Consider the following 18,629-nt stretch of genomic DNA (forward strand, 5'->3'; position numbering starts at 1 on the left):
GGACAGAGGAGCCTGGTGGGCTACAGTCCACAGGGTCGCAAAGAGTTGAACACAACTGAAAGACTAAGCACAACAGTGAGGTTTCAGAGTACAGTAAGGTCTTAATTATCCACTTTATTAAAGTGTTAATTATATACCTGATCAAATGACCATATAAAGCTCCAAACTAATTAATGCGTATTTCATATCTCCTAATTTTAAAATATTTATGAGTCTCAAATATATTTTCTATAAATAATCAAGCGATTTAGATTAGGGAAGTAGGGAAAGTATTATTATATATGTCAGTTATTGTGCTAGGTGCTTAGCAGACTTAATAATAATAATGCATTTTATATTAAAAATAACAATGAATATAATTTTAAAAGCTGTTAACGTTTACTGAGCTCTCATATGAAGTAAGAACTTTAGATATATTACTTCCAAACTGCATAATAAACCTGAAAAGCAAATACTGGTTCCATTTTATAAGTGAGAAAAGTAAGGCTTGGAGAAGTTAAGCAACCTGCTCAAGATCCTATAACTAACAAATGGAATAACTGGGATTTAATTCCAGGTCTGTCTGAGTCCTTCATTTATACCATGCTGCTTCCCATAAAACATGTTTCTTTTAAGAAATAAACAAAGTGTTTTTGAGAGAGTTATGACTTCTTTATTACCATAATTGATAAACCAAGAAAAAACTCATATCCAATAATCTGTCCTCAGTAATTATGTTAAAAACAAAGACTGAGTATTTTGTTATTATATTATGTATGAGTCATGGAGATCAAATCTCATGGTAATAAAATACACTCACGGTAAATACCAACAAAAAAATAAAAGCACTGGGCAAAATCCTAGCTGCTGGCATGCTGGTTTTTGACAGTGTACTATATATAGCTGATTTTGGTACTAACAACTTGGTGATGTCTATGCATACAGTCATCTCTTGTGTTGCTGGAAAAAGGTGTTTGCTATGATTGCTGTGTTCTCTTGACAAAAGTTTGTTAGCCTTTGCCCTGATTCATTTTGTATTCCAAATCCAAACTTATCTGTTACTCCAGGTATGTCTTGACTTCCTACTTTTGCATTCCAATCCCTTACAATGAAAAAGACATCTTTTTTTAATTTTATTTCTAGGTCTTGTAGGTCTTCATAGAATCAGTCAACTTCATCTTCTTTGGCATAAGTGTTTGGGGCCTAGACTTGTATTACTGTGATGTTGAATGGTTTGCCTTGGAAACAAGCCAAGATTATTCTGTCGTTTTTGAGACTGCACTCAAGTACTGCATTTCAGACTCTCTTGTTGACTATGAGGGCTACCCCATGTCTTCTAAAAGATTCTTGCCCACAGTGGCAGATATAATGGTCATCTGAATTGAATTCACCCATTCAGGTCCATTTTAGTTTACTGATTCCTAAAATGTTGATGTTCATTCACTCTTGCCATCTCCTGGAGTTTGCCCACTTCCAATTTACCTTGATTCATGGGCCTAACACTCCAGGTTCCTACGCAATATTGTTCTTTACAGCACCGGACTTTACTTCCACCACCAGACAGGTCCACAACTGAGTGCTGTTTTCACTTTGGCTCAGCTGCTTTATTCTTTCTGGAACTATTAGTAATTGCCCTCTGCTATTTCCTAGTAGCATAGTGGACACCTTCTGACGGGGGTTGTGGGCGGTGGAAGTTGGGGGTGGGTTGTCATCTTCCAGTGTCGAATCTTTTTGTTTTTTCTTACTGTTCATGTTCATTGGGAAAACCACGATGATGTGGTCACTCACCTAGAGCCAGACATCTTGGAGTGAGAAGTCAAGTGGGCCTTAGGATGCATTACTACAAACAAAGCTAGTAGAGGTGATAGAATTCCAGCTGAGCCACTTAAAATTCTAGAAGACAATGCTGTTGAAGTGCTGTACTCAATACGTCAGCAAATGTGGAAACTCAGTAGTAGCCACAGGACTGGAAAAGAACAGTTTTCGTTCCAATTCCAAAGAAGAGCAGTGGTAAAGAATGTTCAAACTACCATACAATCGTACATGAACCAAGAACTTCCACATGTACAAACACAGTTTAGAAAAGGCAGAGGAACCAGAGATCAAACTGCCAACACTTGCTGGATTGTAGAGAAGGCAAGCGAATTCCAGAAATACATGTACTTCTGCTTCATTGACTATGTGAATGTCTTTGACTATGTGGATCAAAACAAACTGTGGAAAATTCTTAAAGAGATGGGAATACTAGACCACCTTACCTATCTCCTGAGAAACCTGTATGCAGGTCAAGAAGCAACAGTTAGAACCTCATATGGAACAACTGATGGGTTCAAAATTGGGAAAAGAGTATGCCAAGACTGTATACTTTCATCCTGCTTACGTATCTTATATGCAGAGTACATCTTTTCAAATGCTGGGCTGGATGAAACACAAGCTGGAATCAAGATTGCTCGGAGAAGTACCAACAACCTCAGATATGCAGATGATACCACTCTAAAGGCAGAAAATGAAGAGGAATTAAAGAGTCTCTTGATGAGGGTGAAAGAGGAGAGTGAAAAAGTTGGCCTAAAACTCAACATTCAGAAAACTAACATCATGGCATCCAGGCCCATCACTTCATGGCAAATAGAAGGGGGAAAAGTGGAAGCAGTGACAGATTTTTCTTTCCTTGGGCTCCAAAATCACTGCAGAGAGTGACTGAAGCCATGAAATTAAAAGATGCAGGCTCCCTGGAAGGAATGCTATGACAAACCTAGACAGTGTATTAAAAGCAAAGACATCACTTTGCCAACAAAGGTCTGTACAGTCAAAGCTATGGTTTTTCGATGTGAGAGCTGAACCATTAAGAAGGCTGAGAGAATTGATGCTTCAGAACTGTGGTGCTGTAGAAGACTCTTGAGAGACCCTTGGACTACAAAGAGATCAAACCAGTCAGTCCTAAAGGAAATCAACCCTGAATATTCATTGGGAGGACTGATACTGAAGCTGAAGCTCCAATACTTTGGCCATCTGATGCGAAAAGCTGACTCGTTACAAAAGACCCTGATGCTGGGAAAGACTGAAGGCAAAAGGAGAAGCAGGTGGCAGAGGATGAGATGGTTAGATAGCATCACCAACTCAACAGATATGAGTCTGAGCAAACTCCGGGAGATAGTGAAGGACAGGGAAGCCTAGCACGCTGCAGTTCATAGGGTCACAAAGAGTTGGACAAGAATTAGCATCCGAACAACAACATGTATATAAACTTTTAAAGTTTCTTGGATAGGATAAGCACTAATGCACCCAATTTTTTAGACAGAATTCTACAATAATTCAAGTCCAGTATAGGATTAATAACAGAAAAAAATAAGCACTTCTGAAGGCCAGAGCAAAAGGCTTGGAAAGACACGAGGCTGTCATCAGGGGCAGGGTTCCAACAGACCTCCCATGAGACACTGAACCCTGCCACAGCCAACCAATTAACTATACATGTGGTTTCAGTGTCATGCCAGGAGACACACCAACACCACCAGGCAAAACAATGCCAGTCCCAACCAAAGAAGGTAACATTCAGTTTCGTTTATCATAGCAAGATGAGCTTCACAAATAGCACTGCTGGGAATATCAGTTCTCTCATGCTCCAAACATTGACAGCAACAGGATTCAAACCTGGAGATGGGCCATAATTGATTCAGGTTTTTAAAACGACAAGTTTCACAACTTTGAAAGGAGTGTGGCCCAGTTAAGAAACCGGCCCGATGTGGGAGGCAGTGTCTGTATAATCCAACTTCAGCATTTCTTAGTTGCCAGGCCCTAGGCAAACGACTCTATTCCCGTGCCTCAGTTTCCCAACTGTAAAACAGAGCTGACAAGACCACCTCGGGATTCTCTGGTGGCTCAGAATCCGCCTGCAATGCAGGAGACCTGTGTTTGATCCCTGTGTTGGGACGATCCCCTGGAGGAGGGCATGACAGCCCACTCCAGTATTCTTGCCTGGAGAATCCCCATGGACAGAGTAGCCTGGCAGGCTGCAGTCCATGACGTTGCAAAGAGATGGACATGGCAGAGCGACTAAGCACCCACGCAATAAGACCACCTCGGTGGTTTGCAAAGATTAAGTAACAAATACTTTGTGTTTAGGACTCTTTGTGGCCCACAAGTGATCCGTAACCTTTAGCCTGGATGATGCACAAAGATGATGATGATGATGGGCAACCAGACTTAAAGGACAGGGTGGCGTGGACATTGGAATCACTGCCAACGGGGGCCACGAAACTTTAACTCGGTGTACTGAGTTAACCCAAGGCCCGGGAAGAGACGGAGGATAGAGACGAAGATGCAGGTTCCCGCCCTCCACAAACCCTAGTTCGCTGCCGCCTGGGGACAGAATCTCGGCTGGGCGAGGCGTCTCTCCGCGGCTCGGCTGCACAGCCGCCTCGCCCACCGCTTCAGGGGAGGGCGCGGTCCGCGAGAAAGGGGAGGTTCCGGAGGGGTCCCCACCCCGAAGCCAGCCCCTCACCTTCCGGAAACTCGGGCACCAACAAGTCCTGTTCCCAGCCGTCCACCTTCTGCAGATACTGGTAGACCAGGCCGTCCTTCTCCTCCTGGGTCACGGCGTCGAGCAGGGCGTACTCCAGCGAGGTCTGAGCCGGGAGCAGGCCCGAGAGGTTGCAGCTCCGGGCTCCGGGCGCCGCCATGTTCTCTCCGGATGGTCCAGGGGCGGCCGCCCAGCCCGCGGGACGGTCTCGGGTGGAGAGAGAGGAAGCGCTTTATTGTTCTTTGGTTTCCAAACCGCACATTCGCCTCCCTTTCCACCAGCCCCACTCTACGCTAACGGCAGTTTGTTCAAAGGCTAAAGTGTAAATCGGGGCAATTCCCAGGCACGTAATTAAACTACCTTCCCAACCTACCCCGCCCCTCCTAAGTCTTCTCGCCCCAGGGGAGCCTGGACATTCAGAACGCCAGATTCAACAAGGAAAAGGCCACTGGGCCGGCGTTCTAGAAGCTCCAAGAGAACAATTCCCCACCCTTCAGTTTGGAAATTAGCAGGTTTTAGAACTAAAATAAAACAAAATAAATCTGTAGAACTTAAAGGGCCCAAACATTTTTCTTTTCAAAGTTCCCCTTTTAGACCGGGAACAGCCGATTCGACACAGCGTTGGTCACGGGAAGCTGTTCCCGCCACGACATGAAAGGTAAAGGAGTAGGCTTTTTTAAGTTGGGAGGGACTAGCCAATGGCTTAGCTTAAACATGAACGCCGCGTTTTATTACCAAGCAGTGCCGTGAAAGTGCAGGAGCGAACACGGGGACCGGGCGGGCGAGGGGTGTCCGGGGGGAGCGGAGGCAGCTGGAGCTCCTCGCAGGGAGGTGGGGGTGGTGAGGGTGGCAGGTGGGCGCCTGCCCTCAGAAGAGGCGGGGTGGGGGCACCGATGGCTTTTGCGGAGCGGGCTGTGTTGGCAGCTCCCTCACTCCCAGCCCTGAGGAATGGAGGGGAATGAGGGCCCCCTCCACTGGCCTTGCGGTCTCTAATGCCCAAACAGGAGGTCGAGCCGGTGGGTGTCATCAGGCAGGTGAACCTTGGTTTTTGAGGCTGGTGGGAAAGAAAGCTGATGACTTGCAGGCAGATCACCTCTGCGATCTGAAGTTAGGCGTGTGGGTGGTCTCGGTGCAGGTACAACTTCACATACTTGAATTTTGTTTGTTCATTATGCAGTCTTTGTTCATTGCCGCTGGAGGAAGACACTGGACTGACCCAGGAAACCGAAGTTGTTGAATGACCTGGAGTCACGGATAAGGGCTATTACTTTTCTTTTGCCAATCACACACATTTGATTATGGTGTGACTAGAGTTACTAGCAAGCTGAAGTAGCCATTAAGTGTTTGGAACACCTGCTGAGTCAGTTGCCTAGGGACTGTGGTTGGATTTGTGATTTGTACAGTTGTCCAGCTGAAAAAGAATTGACAGGAGCTTTATAAGGATTTTACAAAGCTCCTTCTAAAATTAGTCTGTTAAACCTATGATTTCCATTAGGACTTGGTATTCAAAGTATTACTGATTCTTACTTTTATGAATCAAGTCCTGGAAAAAGCCAAGAGACCTGAATGAAGTATACACAATGGAAAACTCAGATGCTACCCCTGTTAATTTTACTGTGCTATAAATGGAACAGCAAGTGTTCTTAGGTAAGAGGTTTGTGGTTTCCCAATATATTCATTACCAGAGCTTTAGAGTCCCATCAAGTTAGTAAGTTTTTTGTTACCTTTTTTTCCTCAGCAAAATAATTCCCTTTAATAATTTTGTAACAAGAAACAGATTGTCAATTTGCTTAAGATTAGTGCTTTTTTAATGATCAGAATCATTTTGCCATGTTAGAAGATGCTTTTTTGGAAGAAGACATCTGGGAATACAAATCCAAAAGAAAACCAAAACGAGTACGTCCAAATAATTGCTCTGAGAATATTCCAGATTCTGTTGAAAAAGCAACAGATGGACAACACCAGTCAAAACGAAACAGAAATAAAAAAAGGACTGTAGAAACTAAAAAGAAGGTCAAGACCCCGGAAACGTGCCTTAGAGAAACAGACAGTCAGACATCTGTAGCTTCCAGTCAGAGCTCCATATGTGGAGATGGTGTTCAACAGTGCCAAGACACGGAGACCACTCCAGAAAAGCGCTGTAGGACTCACGAAACCAAACACATGTCTCCAAAGACACGACCGGTTTATGATGGGTACTGTCCCAACTGCCAGATGCCTTTTTCCTCCTTGCTAGGTCAAACACCTCGATGGCATGTTTTTGAGTGTTTGGATTCCACACCAGTCTCTGGAACAGGTAAGATTCCAAAAAAGACAGTGGGCTCGAAATAGTCAACAAGACCTGAATGAGGCCAGACTTAACAATCTGGAAGGAAGGAAGGAAACCAGATAAGTAGTAAACCGGAAGTGAGATGAGATACTCTTAAGAATGACTCACCTTGGAAGGAAACAAGATAATGCATTATTACCCTTCTTGTGAGGGTAAAAAGATACTCGTCATTGGTATAACTGTAGAGAGTGTTGCAAACCTGAAAACAGTTTGAATGGGGAATCCCCTGGTCGTAAGTGGTTTGGGCTCTTTTCTCCTGATGCAGGTGGAAAGGGTTCAATCCCTGGTTTGAGAACTAAGATCCTATAAGCCGCATGGCCAAAAAAGAAAGTTTTAATGCATTTTATTATTTCATAAGAGTTCCAAAACATCTGTGATTTTTCATAAATGTTAATTGAGCATATATTAGGCTACTTTCACCTGCATAAGGTAGGTGGTATTGACATCTAATGGGCTTCCCAGGTGGCACAGCGGTAAAGAATCCACCTGCCAGTGCAGAAGACATGGCTTCAATCCCTGGGTTGGAAAGATCTCCTGGAGAAGGAAATGGTAGTCTGCTCCGGTATTCTTGCCTGGGAAATTCCATGGACAGAGGAGCCCGGTGGGGGCGGGTACAGTCCCTGGGGTTGCAAAGAGTCAGACGTGACTTAGTGACTGTGCTGTGCTTAGTCCAAACCTTTGCGACCCCAGACACTGCAGCCCTCCAGGCTCCTCTGTCCATAGGGATTCTCCAGGCAAGAATACTGGAGTGGGTTGCCATGCCCTTCTTGACTTAGTGACTAAACAACAGCAATTGATATCCAGTAGAGGTGAAGTGAAGGCGCTCAGTCATGTCCAACTCTGCGACCCCATGGATGTAGCCTGCCAGGCTCCTCTGTCCATGGCATTTCCCAGGCAAGAATACTGGAGTGGGTTGCCATTTCCTTGGCCAGAAGATCTTCCTGACCCAGGGCTAGAACCCAGGTCTTCCTCATTGCAGGCGACTCTTTACCGTCTGAGCACTTGGTGTTCTTAAAAGTTGGAACCCTTTGCCCGTTTTATCTTTTGTGAAACAGACTTTTAGAGAATCATGAATGTAGTCCACAGGGTTCTTGAAGTCAAGGATGCCGTACATTCTTAATGTATAGAAAGAAGGACTAGGAAGGAGTGTTAGTTTATTAAGATTCTAGTAAATAATTGTGCCAAATGAGAACGGAAGTAATATTACACTGTTGTTACCTTTTAAACTATATAGTAAATGTCATGTTTAATATGTAGAATTAAATGTAATACGTAGAATTAATATGTAAATTAAAGGTAATATAAATCCTACTTATAGTATATGGAGAATAAGTTGTGATTATTTGCTTTGTATATTTTAAAGTTATATACCATATATAAAATTTTAAATCTCAGAGAATTTAAATTCAATAGAATAAAAGTAATATTCAATAAGGCTTTCAGTTAACTATGATTCAAAAGACATTTTATTATTAACCTCTAGTTCTCATTTTAAAGTACTGCAAAGATGCAAAATAACAACAACAACAAAAAACTGGCACTAGCCTTTCCTGTAAAAGTGAAAGCCTCAACAAATGCTAGTAATTTGGTTTTCAGTGGCTTGAAAATCAGAAATCGAAGTCCCATAATGAGCCCCTCAGGGTAAAATGTCTTACAGATGAAGCCACCTCAAAGAGATTTTTCTCTTTGCTTTTCACTGATAAACTCCTTTGAACAGAATCTCAGGTGGATTGTTCTTGAGTTCTTTAACGTATACTTTTATGAGGGAGTTTTAAGTTTTAAGCAATGAAGTCTTCCAGTTTAATATCTTTTTTGGAGGTGAAAGTGAAAGTCGCTCAGTCATGTCTGACTTTTTGCGATCCCATGGACTACACAGTCCATGGATTCTCCAGCCCAGAATACTGGATTGGGTAGCCTTTCCCAACCCAGGGATGGAACCCAGGTCTCCCACGTTGCAGGCGGATTCTTTACCAGCTGAGCCACAAAGCCGGCCCTTTGGAGGTGGAGGGAGTCAGTTTTTGATAGGCCTGGAAAGTGACATACAAGGGGGAGGTTATGCCCAGACGGTTTCCATACTGTTTCTCAATCATAATAGTATGCCAGGGAAGTTTCCAGATTACTTAAGCCTTATTATTAACCAATTTATCAAATTAAATTGCAAATCTTATGACAGAATCTAAAATGTTTAGTGTATGGACAACTCTGATTAAGATTGGTATTACTGTTTTTGTATACAGTGTGAATATTAAATAATGGAACCTAATTTGGTACTGCGGTTGTCATACATCTGTGTTGCCTGATAAGACAAAAATTGGAGTAGAATTTTAGTCTGGAATTTTAAACTTATGATACAGACATACCAGCTTTCTCTACTCTTTTTTTGCCTGAGCAATAGAGATGTAGTGAAACTGATGGGATAGATTTCTCATACAAGCATGACATGTATTTTGGAGGAACTCATCTTTGTGAAAGCTTTTAGTGGGGAGAAAAAGGTGTTAGTCTTAATTTTTTTTTTTCCCAAGAAAAGAGTATTTGAAAGGAAACTTAAAAGAATATTTGATTTAAAAATAATAAGTAGCACTTGTAAAACCATGCTTGATTACTGATAATTGTGTGTTGATTTTTTGTTGGTATAAAGATAGCTATTGTCCTAAGGCTGCAAAGTAGGGCTGATTGTTTACCTGTTAAACCACTTACCTGTTAATTTATAGTGCTAATACTGTCAAAGCTTATTCTGTGCTTTGATCCAGTAATACTTTTTTCTTTATTAAAATTTTCAGAGTGTCCTGATGGTCTTCAGTGTTCCTCAACAATTCCTTCTCATTACCAGAGATACACTCACCTTCTGCTAGCTCAAAGCAGAGCTGGTAATAGTCCTCTCAAGGATCCTTCCCATGGGTCAGGGCGGAGTTTCCGCGAAACTAATTCAGACTTTCTTTGTAGCCTTGAGAAAAGATGGTCTCCACATCAGAAACAAACAGAAAACTTAAAAAATGTTTCAGCTGATCCCTTGTTAGTGACGGAGTGTCTAAAAAGCTCTCAGTCTCCAACTGAAACCAATAAAAAGATTTCCTCTTTGACAAATAGCCAAACTTCCCAACAAGTCCCACAATTTACAGGACATGTTAACAGTGACAAACTGGTAGGAGTTGGTTTGCCTCTTGCTGAAGAATTAGACAGCCAAAACAACCCAGAACACAGAAATTTGCCATTGCCAGAAAATGACTTTAGCAACTGTGAAATCTCCTATTCTCCACTTCAAAGTGATGAAGAAACTTACGATACAAATGATAAGCTGGATGATTCACAACAGGAACTGTTTTTCATGGAAAGCTCTAAAGATGGCAATCTAGAAGAAGATGACAACAGCTCCATTTTGTTTAAAAAACTATATGACCCCTTACTGAAGGACCAGGAGGCCTGCCCCGAAGTGGATAGCTTCTTAACGCAGGATAAATACAATGAAGAATTGTATGAATGCAACTCTCTTAATGATTCGTCTCAACTTACTTTCCAAAATAAGAGAATTGTTTCACATGGTCATCCAGCATATACTGATGATGATTTTATGTTGCTTCCACCTGCATTAGCAGAGAGGTTTACTTCTCCTGGTTACCAAGCCTCTAAAGCAAAACCTGATGAGCCAGAATTTCACTCATCTCAATCAAATAAAGAGAAACAGGTGATTGAAGAATCAGCTGTTTACAATCAAAATTCTCTTCCATTACTTAAGAGTAAAATGTCAAAACGTTTTGAAAACCAGGGAGGAGGGTGTCATTCTTTCCACCCAACCCAAAGTAAAACTAGAGAATTATCAAATAAGAATTCCAATGCTAAGAACAACGCAAACTCAACATGTTTCTGCAGAAAGGCGTTAGGTGGTATGCTGGACAATAAAGTTCCAGTTTTAAATTCAGAAACATTTTCTAGTACACCTACTGTTGCTAAGCCTTCGAAAATGTTGCCCTCTGGCCCTAAGTGTCATGCAACACAGCCTTCTACTAAGGTAATGAAGCAGATGGATATAGGTGTGTATTTTGGACTGCCACCCAAAAGAAGAGAGAAATTGCTGGAGGAAAGTTCATTAGAAGGGATGAACTTCAATACAGCTGTAAGTCCTAATGAAAAGAGGTCCCAGCAGCGCAAGAGGAAAGCAGAAAAATCTTTAAGTGATTTAGAATTAGAGGCAAAGAATTTAAGTGAAAGTCAGCCTTCTGTGGAGCTTTCTGATAAGGGGTCACAGCATCAAAAAAAGAGACTTAAAAAGTCAGATTCATTGCAGGAAGGAGGACATCAGAAGAATCCAGGTCACCTTAAGAAGACAGTACCTAGAACAGTCAATTTAAGTAAAGACAAAACCTTCATAAAATCAGCTCATGGCAGAGTGCAGAGAGAGAACACTAAAATCTCAGAGTCATCTAATGCAGGAGAATTAAGGAAAAGGACATGCCCATTCTATAAGAAAATACCTGGTAAGTCGAAGTAGCAACGCTTAATATATCTACAAAGACGCAACTTCTTTAAACTTCATGTTCATTGCTCATGTTGTGTGCATGTGAAACAATTTGTTGTGTTTCCCTTATTTTTTATGTAACAGATTTTTTTTTTGCCTATTTAATCTTTTTTTTGGTCCATTTAGTTCAGCAAACTTCTACTAAACATATTCTATATACAAAATGGGGCTTCCCTGGTAGCTCAGACAGTAAAGAATCTGCTTTCAATGTGGGAGACCCAGGTTCGATCCCTGGGTTGGGAAGATCCTCTGGAGAAGGAAATGGCAACCCACTCCAGTATTCTTGCCTGGAGAATTCCATGGACAGAGGAGCATGGCGAGCTACAGTCCATGGAATCACAAAAAGAGTTGGACACAACTGAGTGACTAACACCACCACCATATACAAGATACTGTACTATCTATATAGATATTACAGATTTGACAAAAAGTAGTATAGATCAGCTTAATACAGAGGAAGGAAAGGATTTCTGTAAGTAACCATGGTAACAGACAGCCTCTAAGAACTTAAGAGAAACGCAAAGTGGCTGATGGCATCACTGACTCGATGGACGTGAGTCTGAGTGAACTCCGGGAGTTGGTGACGGACAGGGAGGCCTGGCGTGCTGCGATTCATGGGGCCACAAACTGAGTGACTGAACTGAACTGAAAAAGCTTCAAAGAAGGAAAATGTCATGGGTTACACAGGTCATAATAAATGCTAACCATTTTTAAACCATGTAATAATTTAGTTTCGTAATCTTTTCATATTTTTTTAATTTCTTGTGCCTTCATAGAAGAGCTAATAGAGAAATGTGTAGTAAAATGAATTTTATTATTGAAGAAACCAGGTACCTTTCTGAAAAGACTATAAAACTGCCAAAATGCACTTGGTTTCAGGAGGATTCTTTAATGTGCTTTTTTGATACTATAAATTATAATTTGCTCAAAATATTTATGTAAGGAAAAGTATTTATGCACATTTTGATTAAATTTATATATTTAAAGTGAGCCCGGAACTAGTGGGCCATGTGTGGATAGGCCTCTGTAGAATTGTGGAGGTATGCTTATTTACCTGCATGTTTTACAACAGCTCAATCTTTTTTTTTTTTTTTTCATAATTGCTGCTCTAGGGAGCCTTTTTAGGCTTTTTTTTTTCTCATTTCCCTTTCTCCTCCCCACCTCCCACAATGAAATTCAAATACTAGGGGTATCTATTTACCTGTTGCTGTTCTGTGACTCTTTGGAGGGCCAGTGAGATCATTTGGGTCATCAACCATTTTTCTCCTGCCAGAAGCAGGTCAATGTCACCCCTATTGAGATTTCATGTTTTAGAAGAAAGATAGCATTCCCCTTTTGCTGTTTCACAGAAGTAAAGGATTTTTAGGTGCCTAGTAAGTATCATGAAAACATTCAGCTAAGCAAATAACTGGTTTGTAGCTTAGTACTTTTTTTTTTTTTGGCAAAGTTATTCTTAAAGACTATACTGGGTATATTTAGCCTAAACTTAACAAGACTCATTTTTATCTCTAGGATCATCCTTTGATGAATTTATGTGGTGTAGATTTTTAAATTAAATTGTAAAGTTAAGTTGGACATGAGATGTAAAGGTGTAAGAGTGTTTGCTATATAAGCAAATTGGGTAACTTTTACTTCACTCTTGCTAAAGCAGCTGCTTTGGTGTTTTCATTGTAGGAACTGGCTTTACGGTCGATGCCTTTCAGTATGGATGGGTTGAAGGTTGCACTGCCTATTTTCTCACTCATTTCCATTCTGATCATTATGCTGGATTGTCTAAAAACTTCACGTTTCCCATTTATTGTAGTAAGGTAAGTTCTAGTATTCTCAATTCTGATTTTGTGGAATGCAGTGAATTTCTAAGCAGTTTGGTTAAAAAATAATTAAAATTTTAAGATCATTTTTCTAGAAAATATATGAAAAAGCAGATTCCACATTTTAGACTCTAAAATCAAATGAGTTATTGTCGATAGTTACAATAGATTTTTTAAAATATGCTTTATTTTATAGAGACAACAGATAAGCTAGCTCATGATGTACTGAAACATGTTTCATTCAGTAAATATTTACTGAATGCCTAAAAAGATACTCATGGCAAAATACCTAACTTCAGGGAGCTTACAGCCTACACATTCACCAGTACTCCAGTGGGCTCTCTATTTGTAGTAGAAAAGTAAACAGAATGCCTAGAAGTAGGGAGAAGTTGGGGGCTTTACTATGTCCTAGGCTAAGGTTAGAAAAAGTTTCATGGTGAGAGAGATACCTTGAACTAATCATTAAAAGGTGAGCATTTTAATGTGTACTACTAAGGACTTTGGATAGAATTTGATTTAATCCTTAAGTATTCTTGAATTACCTCTTTTTATTAGTGAAGTAACTGAGGCTTGGAGCGGTTAAGTAGCATGCCCCAAGTCACAGAGCTAGTAATGACAGACACAGAGTTTGAACACAGGTCTGTCTGATTCCAGATCCAGGCAAAAGAAAGAGAAGAGAGACTTCCAGGTAGAGAAGAGTTTGTGTAAAGGAACAGACACCTGAGAAGTATAGCCATTCCAAGAACTTCAGTTGCTAAAAACAAGCTAAGGAATAACAGTGGATAAACCCGCAGAAATGGGTAGGGGCCAAATCATGAAGGATTCTGTGTGTCATGCTGGGTAACAGACTTTTTACAGGTGAGGGAGAAGTCGGTGATAGTGTTTAAGCAAAGTTGTGATGCATTTTAGAAAGTTCTTCCTGGCATTCTGGTAGGTTTACATGAATATATGTGAAAGAATAAGGAAATTATTAAGATGCTTGAGTTCTTCAGTAGATATGAAATAAACTTATTTAGTGTTTTCATGTATCAGCAATAAGCACATCCTGTTTTGCAGATAACTGGCAATTTGTTGAAGAGCAAACTTCATGTACAAGAACAATATATCCATCCCTTGCCAACAGACACTGAATGTATAGTGAATGGTATCAAGGTTATTTTGCTAGATGCCAATCAGTAAGTATTAAAGTTACCTTACTGACAACCAGTTTTTAAATATTCAAAAGGAAAACACATTGCATGGTTATTTAAGAACTTTTTATTGAAACTATTATGCTTGATATTTCTTAAAACAAGTAAAATGTGTTTCTTCTTTTGGAAAAACAAAATGTACCCAATACAGAAACAAAGATTAAATGTAGAGAGATTCTCTTAAGTGTTCTCTAACCCTTTTTTGGTATAGTTTAATTACTGTGCTTTACATATGAGACTCTATCTTATTTTTTTTTAATCTTTTAAGATATTGTTGCTGTTCTTTAAGAGATAACCTTTTGCCATTTTCTTTAATATCACTTATATAAATTAACAGCTGGTACTCCAGCTGTTACTTCAGATTCTAGAGGATTTTTTTTTTTCCTTTAAGAAATCCTTTAGGTTTTTGATACTCAAGACTTGGAAGACTTTTTTCTTGAAAAAATTTTTTTCTTTTTCGCCTCATTTTTTTCAATGTTAAGTACTATCAGGATTCACAGTGCCAAAATACAACTGGCAGTCAGCTACACATCTTTACACTTTCCGTGTACCTTAGAGATCATAGATACTTAGAGAATTAAAATTAAGACTAAACCAAGGTCTCCTAAATTCCAGGCCAGTGCTGTTTTTTTCAGATTGCCTGTGAGATTTTATCTGCTAACTTTGCTGCTGTTTATTTTTTTAATCACCAATTATAACAACTCCAGTTCTGATTTTTTTTTTTGGTGAACTTTATTGAGGTGTAATTTACATAAATAAAATGGACCTATTTTAAGTCTTTGTTGAATTTTGACAAAAGTACACACCCATGTAATTCCCACCACAATAAAAATATGGAAAATATTCCCTACCACAGGAGTTTTCCTTGTGTTCCTTCCCAGTCAATCCCAAACCCCAATTCGGACTCAGAAAACCTTGTTTTCTGTGACTGTGGATTAGATTTGTCTTTACTAGGGATTCATCTGAATGAAATCATATAGTAACTCCTGTTTTCTATCTGGCTTCTGTCACATGTTGTATTTTTGAGATTCATCCATGCTGTTATGTGTTCCTTTTTATTACTGCATAGTATCTACACAGTTATTTTATCCATTCAGTTCTTGATGGACAACTGATTTTTGTTCTTTGACTTTGCATCCTGAGACCTTGCTAAACCTGTCATTAGCTGTTGTAGGTTTTTTTGTATTAATAGAGTCTTGAAAATTTTCCACATATGTCTACAAATATGATTTTGTTTTACTTCTTTCTTTCCATTTAGAGTGGTATTTTTTCTCTTACTTATTGTACTGGATTAGGCCTTCAGATAATGTCAAATATAAGTGGTGAGACCAGACATGTTCCCATGTTCTTAATCTTAAGAAAGTATTCAGTCTTTTTCCATTAAGTATGATGTTAGCAATAGGTATTTCATAGATGCCTTTTATCAGGAAAATCCCCTCTGCTGGAAGTTTGTGATGATGAAAGGGTGTTGAATTTTGTCAAATGTTTCTTTGGCATCTATTGAGATTATAATATAATTTTTCTCCTCTATAATGTTAATGTGGTAAATGACAAAGATGGATTTAAACCAGCCTTATATTACTGAGATAAACCCCACTTAGTCTTCATGTATTACCCTTTTTGAAAATTTATAGGTAGATTTGATAGCTAATATTTTGTTAAGGAATTTTGTCTTTTTTACAATGTCTATTGGTCTACAGGTTTTTTTAAATAATACTTTTGTCTTACTTTGATATCAGAGTAATACTGACCTCATGAAGTATTCCCTTCTCCTCTATTTTCTGAAATATATTTTCTGAAATATGTCATATAGTAATTGTTATTATTTCTTCCCTAAATGTTTCATAGAATTCCCCAGTGAAGTCACTGAGGTGTGGATTTTGGGTTCAGGGAAAGGGAAGTTTGTAATTATTTAATGCTGCTGCTGCTACTGCTAAGTCGCTTCAGTCCTGTCCGACTCTGTGCGACCCCATAGACGGCAGCCCACCAGGCTCCACCATTGCTGGGATTCTCCAAGCAAGAACACTGGAGTGGGTTGCCATTTCCTTCTCCAATGCATGAAAGTGAAAAGTGAAAGTGAAGTCTCTCAGTGATGTCCGACTCTTCGCGACCCCATGGACTTCAGCCCACCAGGCTCCTCCGTCCATGGAATTTTCCAGGCAAGAGTACTGGAGTGGGTTGCCATTGCCTTCTCCAATTATTTCCTGTGTTTTCCTAGAATTTAAGAGTCCAATTCGTAGTGACCCCATGGGCTGCAGCCCACCAGGCTCCTCCATCCATGGGATTTTCCAGGCAAGAATACTGGAGTGGGTTGCCATTCCCTTATCCAGGGGATCTTCCTGACCCAGGGATTGAACCAGGGTCTTCTGCATTGCAGGCAGATTCTTTACCATCTGAGCCACCAGGGAAGCCCTAACAACACATGGGACCTGTGACCAACCAGGGAAGCTCAGCTGAGCCTTAGTATCCAGGGAGTTTATTGGAAGTCAGTAGTGTATAATTCTGGAGAAGGCAATGGTACCCTACTCCAGTACTCTTGCCTGGAAAATCCCATGGACGGAGGAGCCTGGTGGGCTGCAGCCCATGGGGTTGCTACAAGTCGGACTCGACTGAGCGACTTCACTTTCACTTTTCACTTTCATGCATTGGAGGAGGAAATGACAACCCACTCCAGTGTTCTTGCCTGGAGAATCCCAGGGACGGCGGAGCCTGTGGGCTGCCATCTATGGGGTTGCACAGAGTCGGACATGACTGAAGTGATTTAGCAGCAGCAACAGCAGTGTATAATTCTAGCACCCACATGACTGACCTCAGTACTCAGACTCCAGTTCCCTTAAAGCAGAAAACAAGTATTCACCACTATTAGTAACTATGTGATCAAACTAGTAACACATGGCCCAATGGGCGCGGCATCCAAAACACTCTTAGCAGGCAGAATGCTCCAAGGACCCAAAACTCAGCTCCCAAGGACTAGTCCTAAAGACAGGCCTTTCTTGAGCATGTGTGGAGTTTTACCAGCCTTGGCCTGCTGAATTAACCTTTTCCTGCACACCAATGTTTTGTGTGTGTGACATAAATTCCCTTACCTTAAAATGCTACACTTCTCTGTAGTACAACGCTATATCATTGTGGTCAGTTAATAAAGTGTGTTAACTTGTTGATATTGAAATGAATACTCTTTCTTTAGCTGTTTTGATCTGTGTAAATAATATTCCTTTGAAATGTCTGTGTTCAGCTGTCCAGGTGCTGTCATGATCCTTTTTTGTCTTCCTAACGGTCACGTCATACTACACACGGGAGACTTCAGAGCAGACCCCAGCATGGAACGTTCTCTACTTGGATGCCACAAAGTCCACACGCTTTACTTAGATACAACGTAAGAGAAGCTTTGTTTGTGTGCTTCTTTTTTCCACTGACAGCATTTCCCTGTATATTATGAATAATTTGAGCTTGTGCTTAGGTAATCAAAGTAATGACTTACTGTCAATTATCATTTTAAGTACTTATCAGAAAGATGGTTGAAAAAACATACACTTACTTAGCACAAATCTGGGATTACATGTCTTAATTGACTCCAGCTCAATTTTTTTTTTTTTTTGGTAATATCCCTTTGAAAATATGGTTTATATGAGAATCTTGTTGCAGAAACAAGGAAGGAAAATTTGAAATTTGGGAGCAAACTTTAGGAAAACATCCTTTAAGGTTATCCTTTCAAACTATCTTTGTAACAATTAAGTGTGATTATGAAGAAAAGAAAACAGAGAATGAGGTCTGTGTCTGAATATTCAGAATTACATTGTTCCTTTCTCCAAAAGGTAATCTATAAGCAACAGTCTTGAATTCCTAAGTGCTATCAACATAATAGTATAAGCCATTGTCTTTTTGAGTGCATGCTTGCTAAGTCACTTCAGCTGTGTCTTTCTCTTTGCGACTCCATGAACCGTAGCCCACCAGACTCCTCTGACTAATAGGATTCTCCAGGCAAGAATGCTGGAGTGGGTTGCCATTTCTTCCTCCAGGTGGATCTTCCCAACCCAGGATAGAACCCATGTCTCTTATGTCTCCTGCCTTGGATGGGGGTTATTGACTACTAGCGCCACCTGGGAAGCCCCATTGTCTTTTTCAGTTCAGTCGCTCAGTCGTGTCTGACTCTTTGCAACCCCATGGACTGCAGCACACCAGGCCTTCTTGTCCATCACCAACTCCCGGAGTTTACTCAAATTCATGTCCGTTGAGTCAGTGATGCCATCCAACCATCTCATCCTCTGTCGTCCCCTTCTCCTCCCACCTT

At 40.4% G+C, this 18,629-nt stretch overlaps 2 protein-coding genes across 4 annotated transcripts in view; one reads left to right on the plus strand and one right to left on the minus strand.

The window, feature by feature from the left end:
- The window catches only part of NHLRC2 (NHL repeat containing 2), a 61,683-nt gene extending 56,792 nt beyond the window's left edge, over positions 1 to 4,891 (minus strand). The window contains exon 1 of the mRNA XM_010859302.1: positions 4,478 to 4,891. Within this exon, the coding sequence (XP_010857604.1) occupies positions 4,478 to 4,655 (178 nt within the window). The 5' untranslated portion in view covers positions 4,656 to 4,891. The remainder of the gene's footprint in view (positions 1 to 4,477) is intronic.
- Positions 4,892 to 4,935: 44 nt separating this feature from the next.
- Positions 4,936 to 18,629, plus strand: part of DCLRE1A (DNA cross-link repair 1A) — a 25,088-nt gene continuing 11,394 nt past the window's right edge. Inside the window, exons 1-7 of one of the 3 annotated variants that reach the window (XM_010859303.1) lie at positions 4,936 to 5,153; positions 5,673 to 6,142; positions 6,333 to 6,791; positions 9,605 to 11,296; positions 13,012 to 13,145; positions 14,205 to 14,323; positions 17,574 to 17,714. In XM_010859303.1, the coding sequence (XP_010857605.1) occupies positions 6,121 to 6,142; positions 6,333 to 6,791; positions 9,605 to 11,296; positions 13,012 to 13,145; positions 14,205 to 14,323; positions 17,574 to 17,714 (2,567 nt within the window). In that variant the 5' untranslated portion in view covers positions 4,936 to 5,153; positions 5,673 to 6,120. The other 2 variants (XM_010859304.1, XM_010859305.1) reach the window with 2 other exon arrangements.

The sequence above is a fragment of the Bison bison genome, unplaced genomic scaffold (genome assembly GCF_000754665.1).
Source record: "Bison bison bison isolate TAMUID 2011002044 unplaced genomic scaffold, Bison_UMD1.0 scf7180017864456, whole genome shotgun sequence".
Classification (NCBI taxonomy): Eukaryota; Metazoa; Chordata; class Mammalia; order Artiodactyla; family Bovidae; genus Bison; species Bison bison.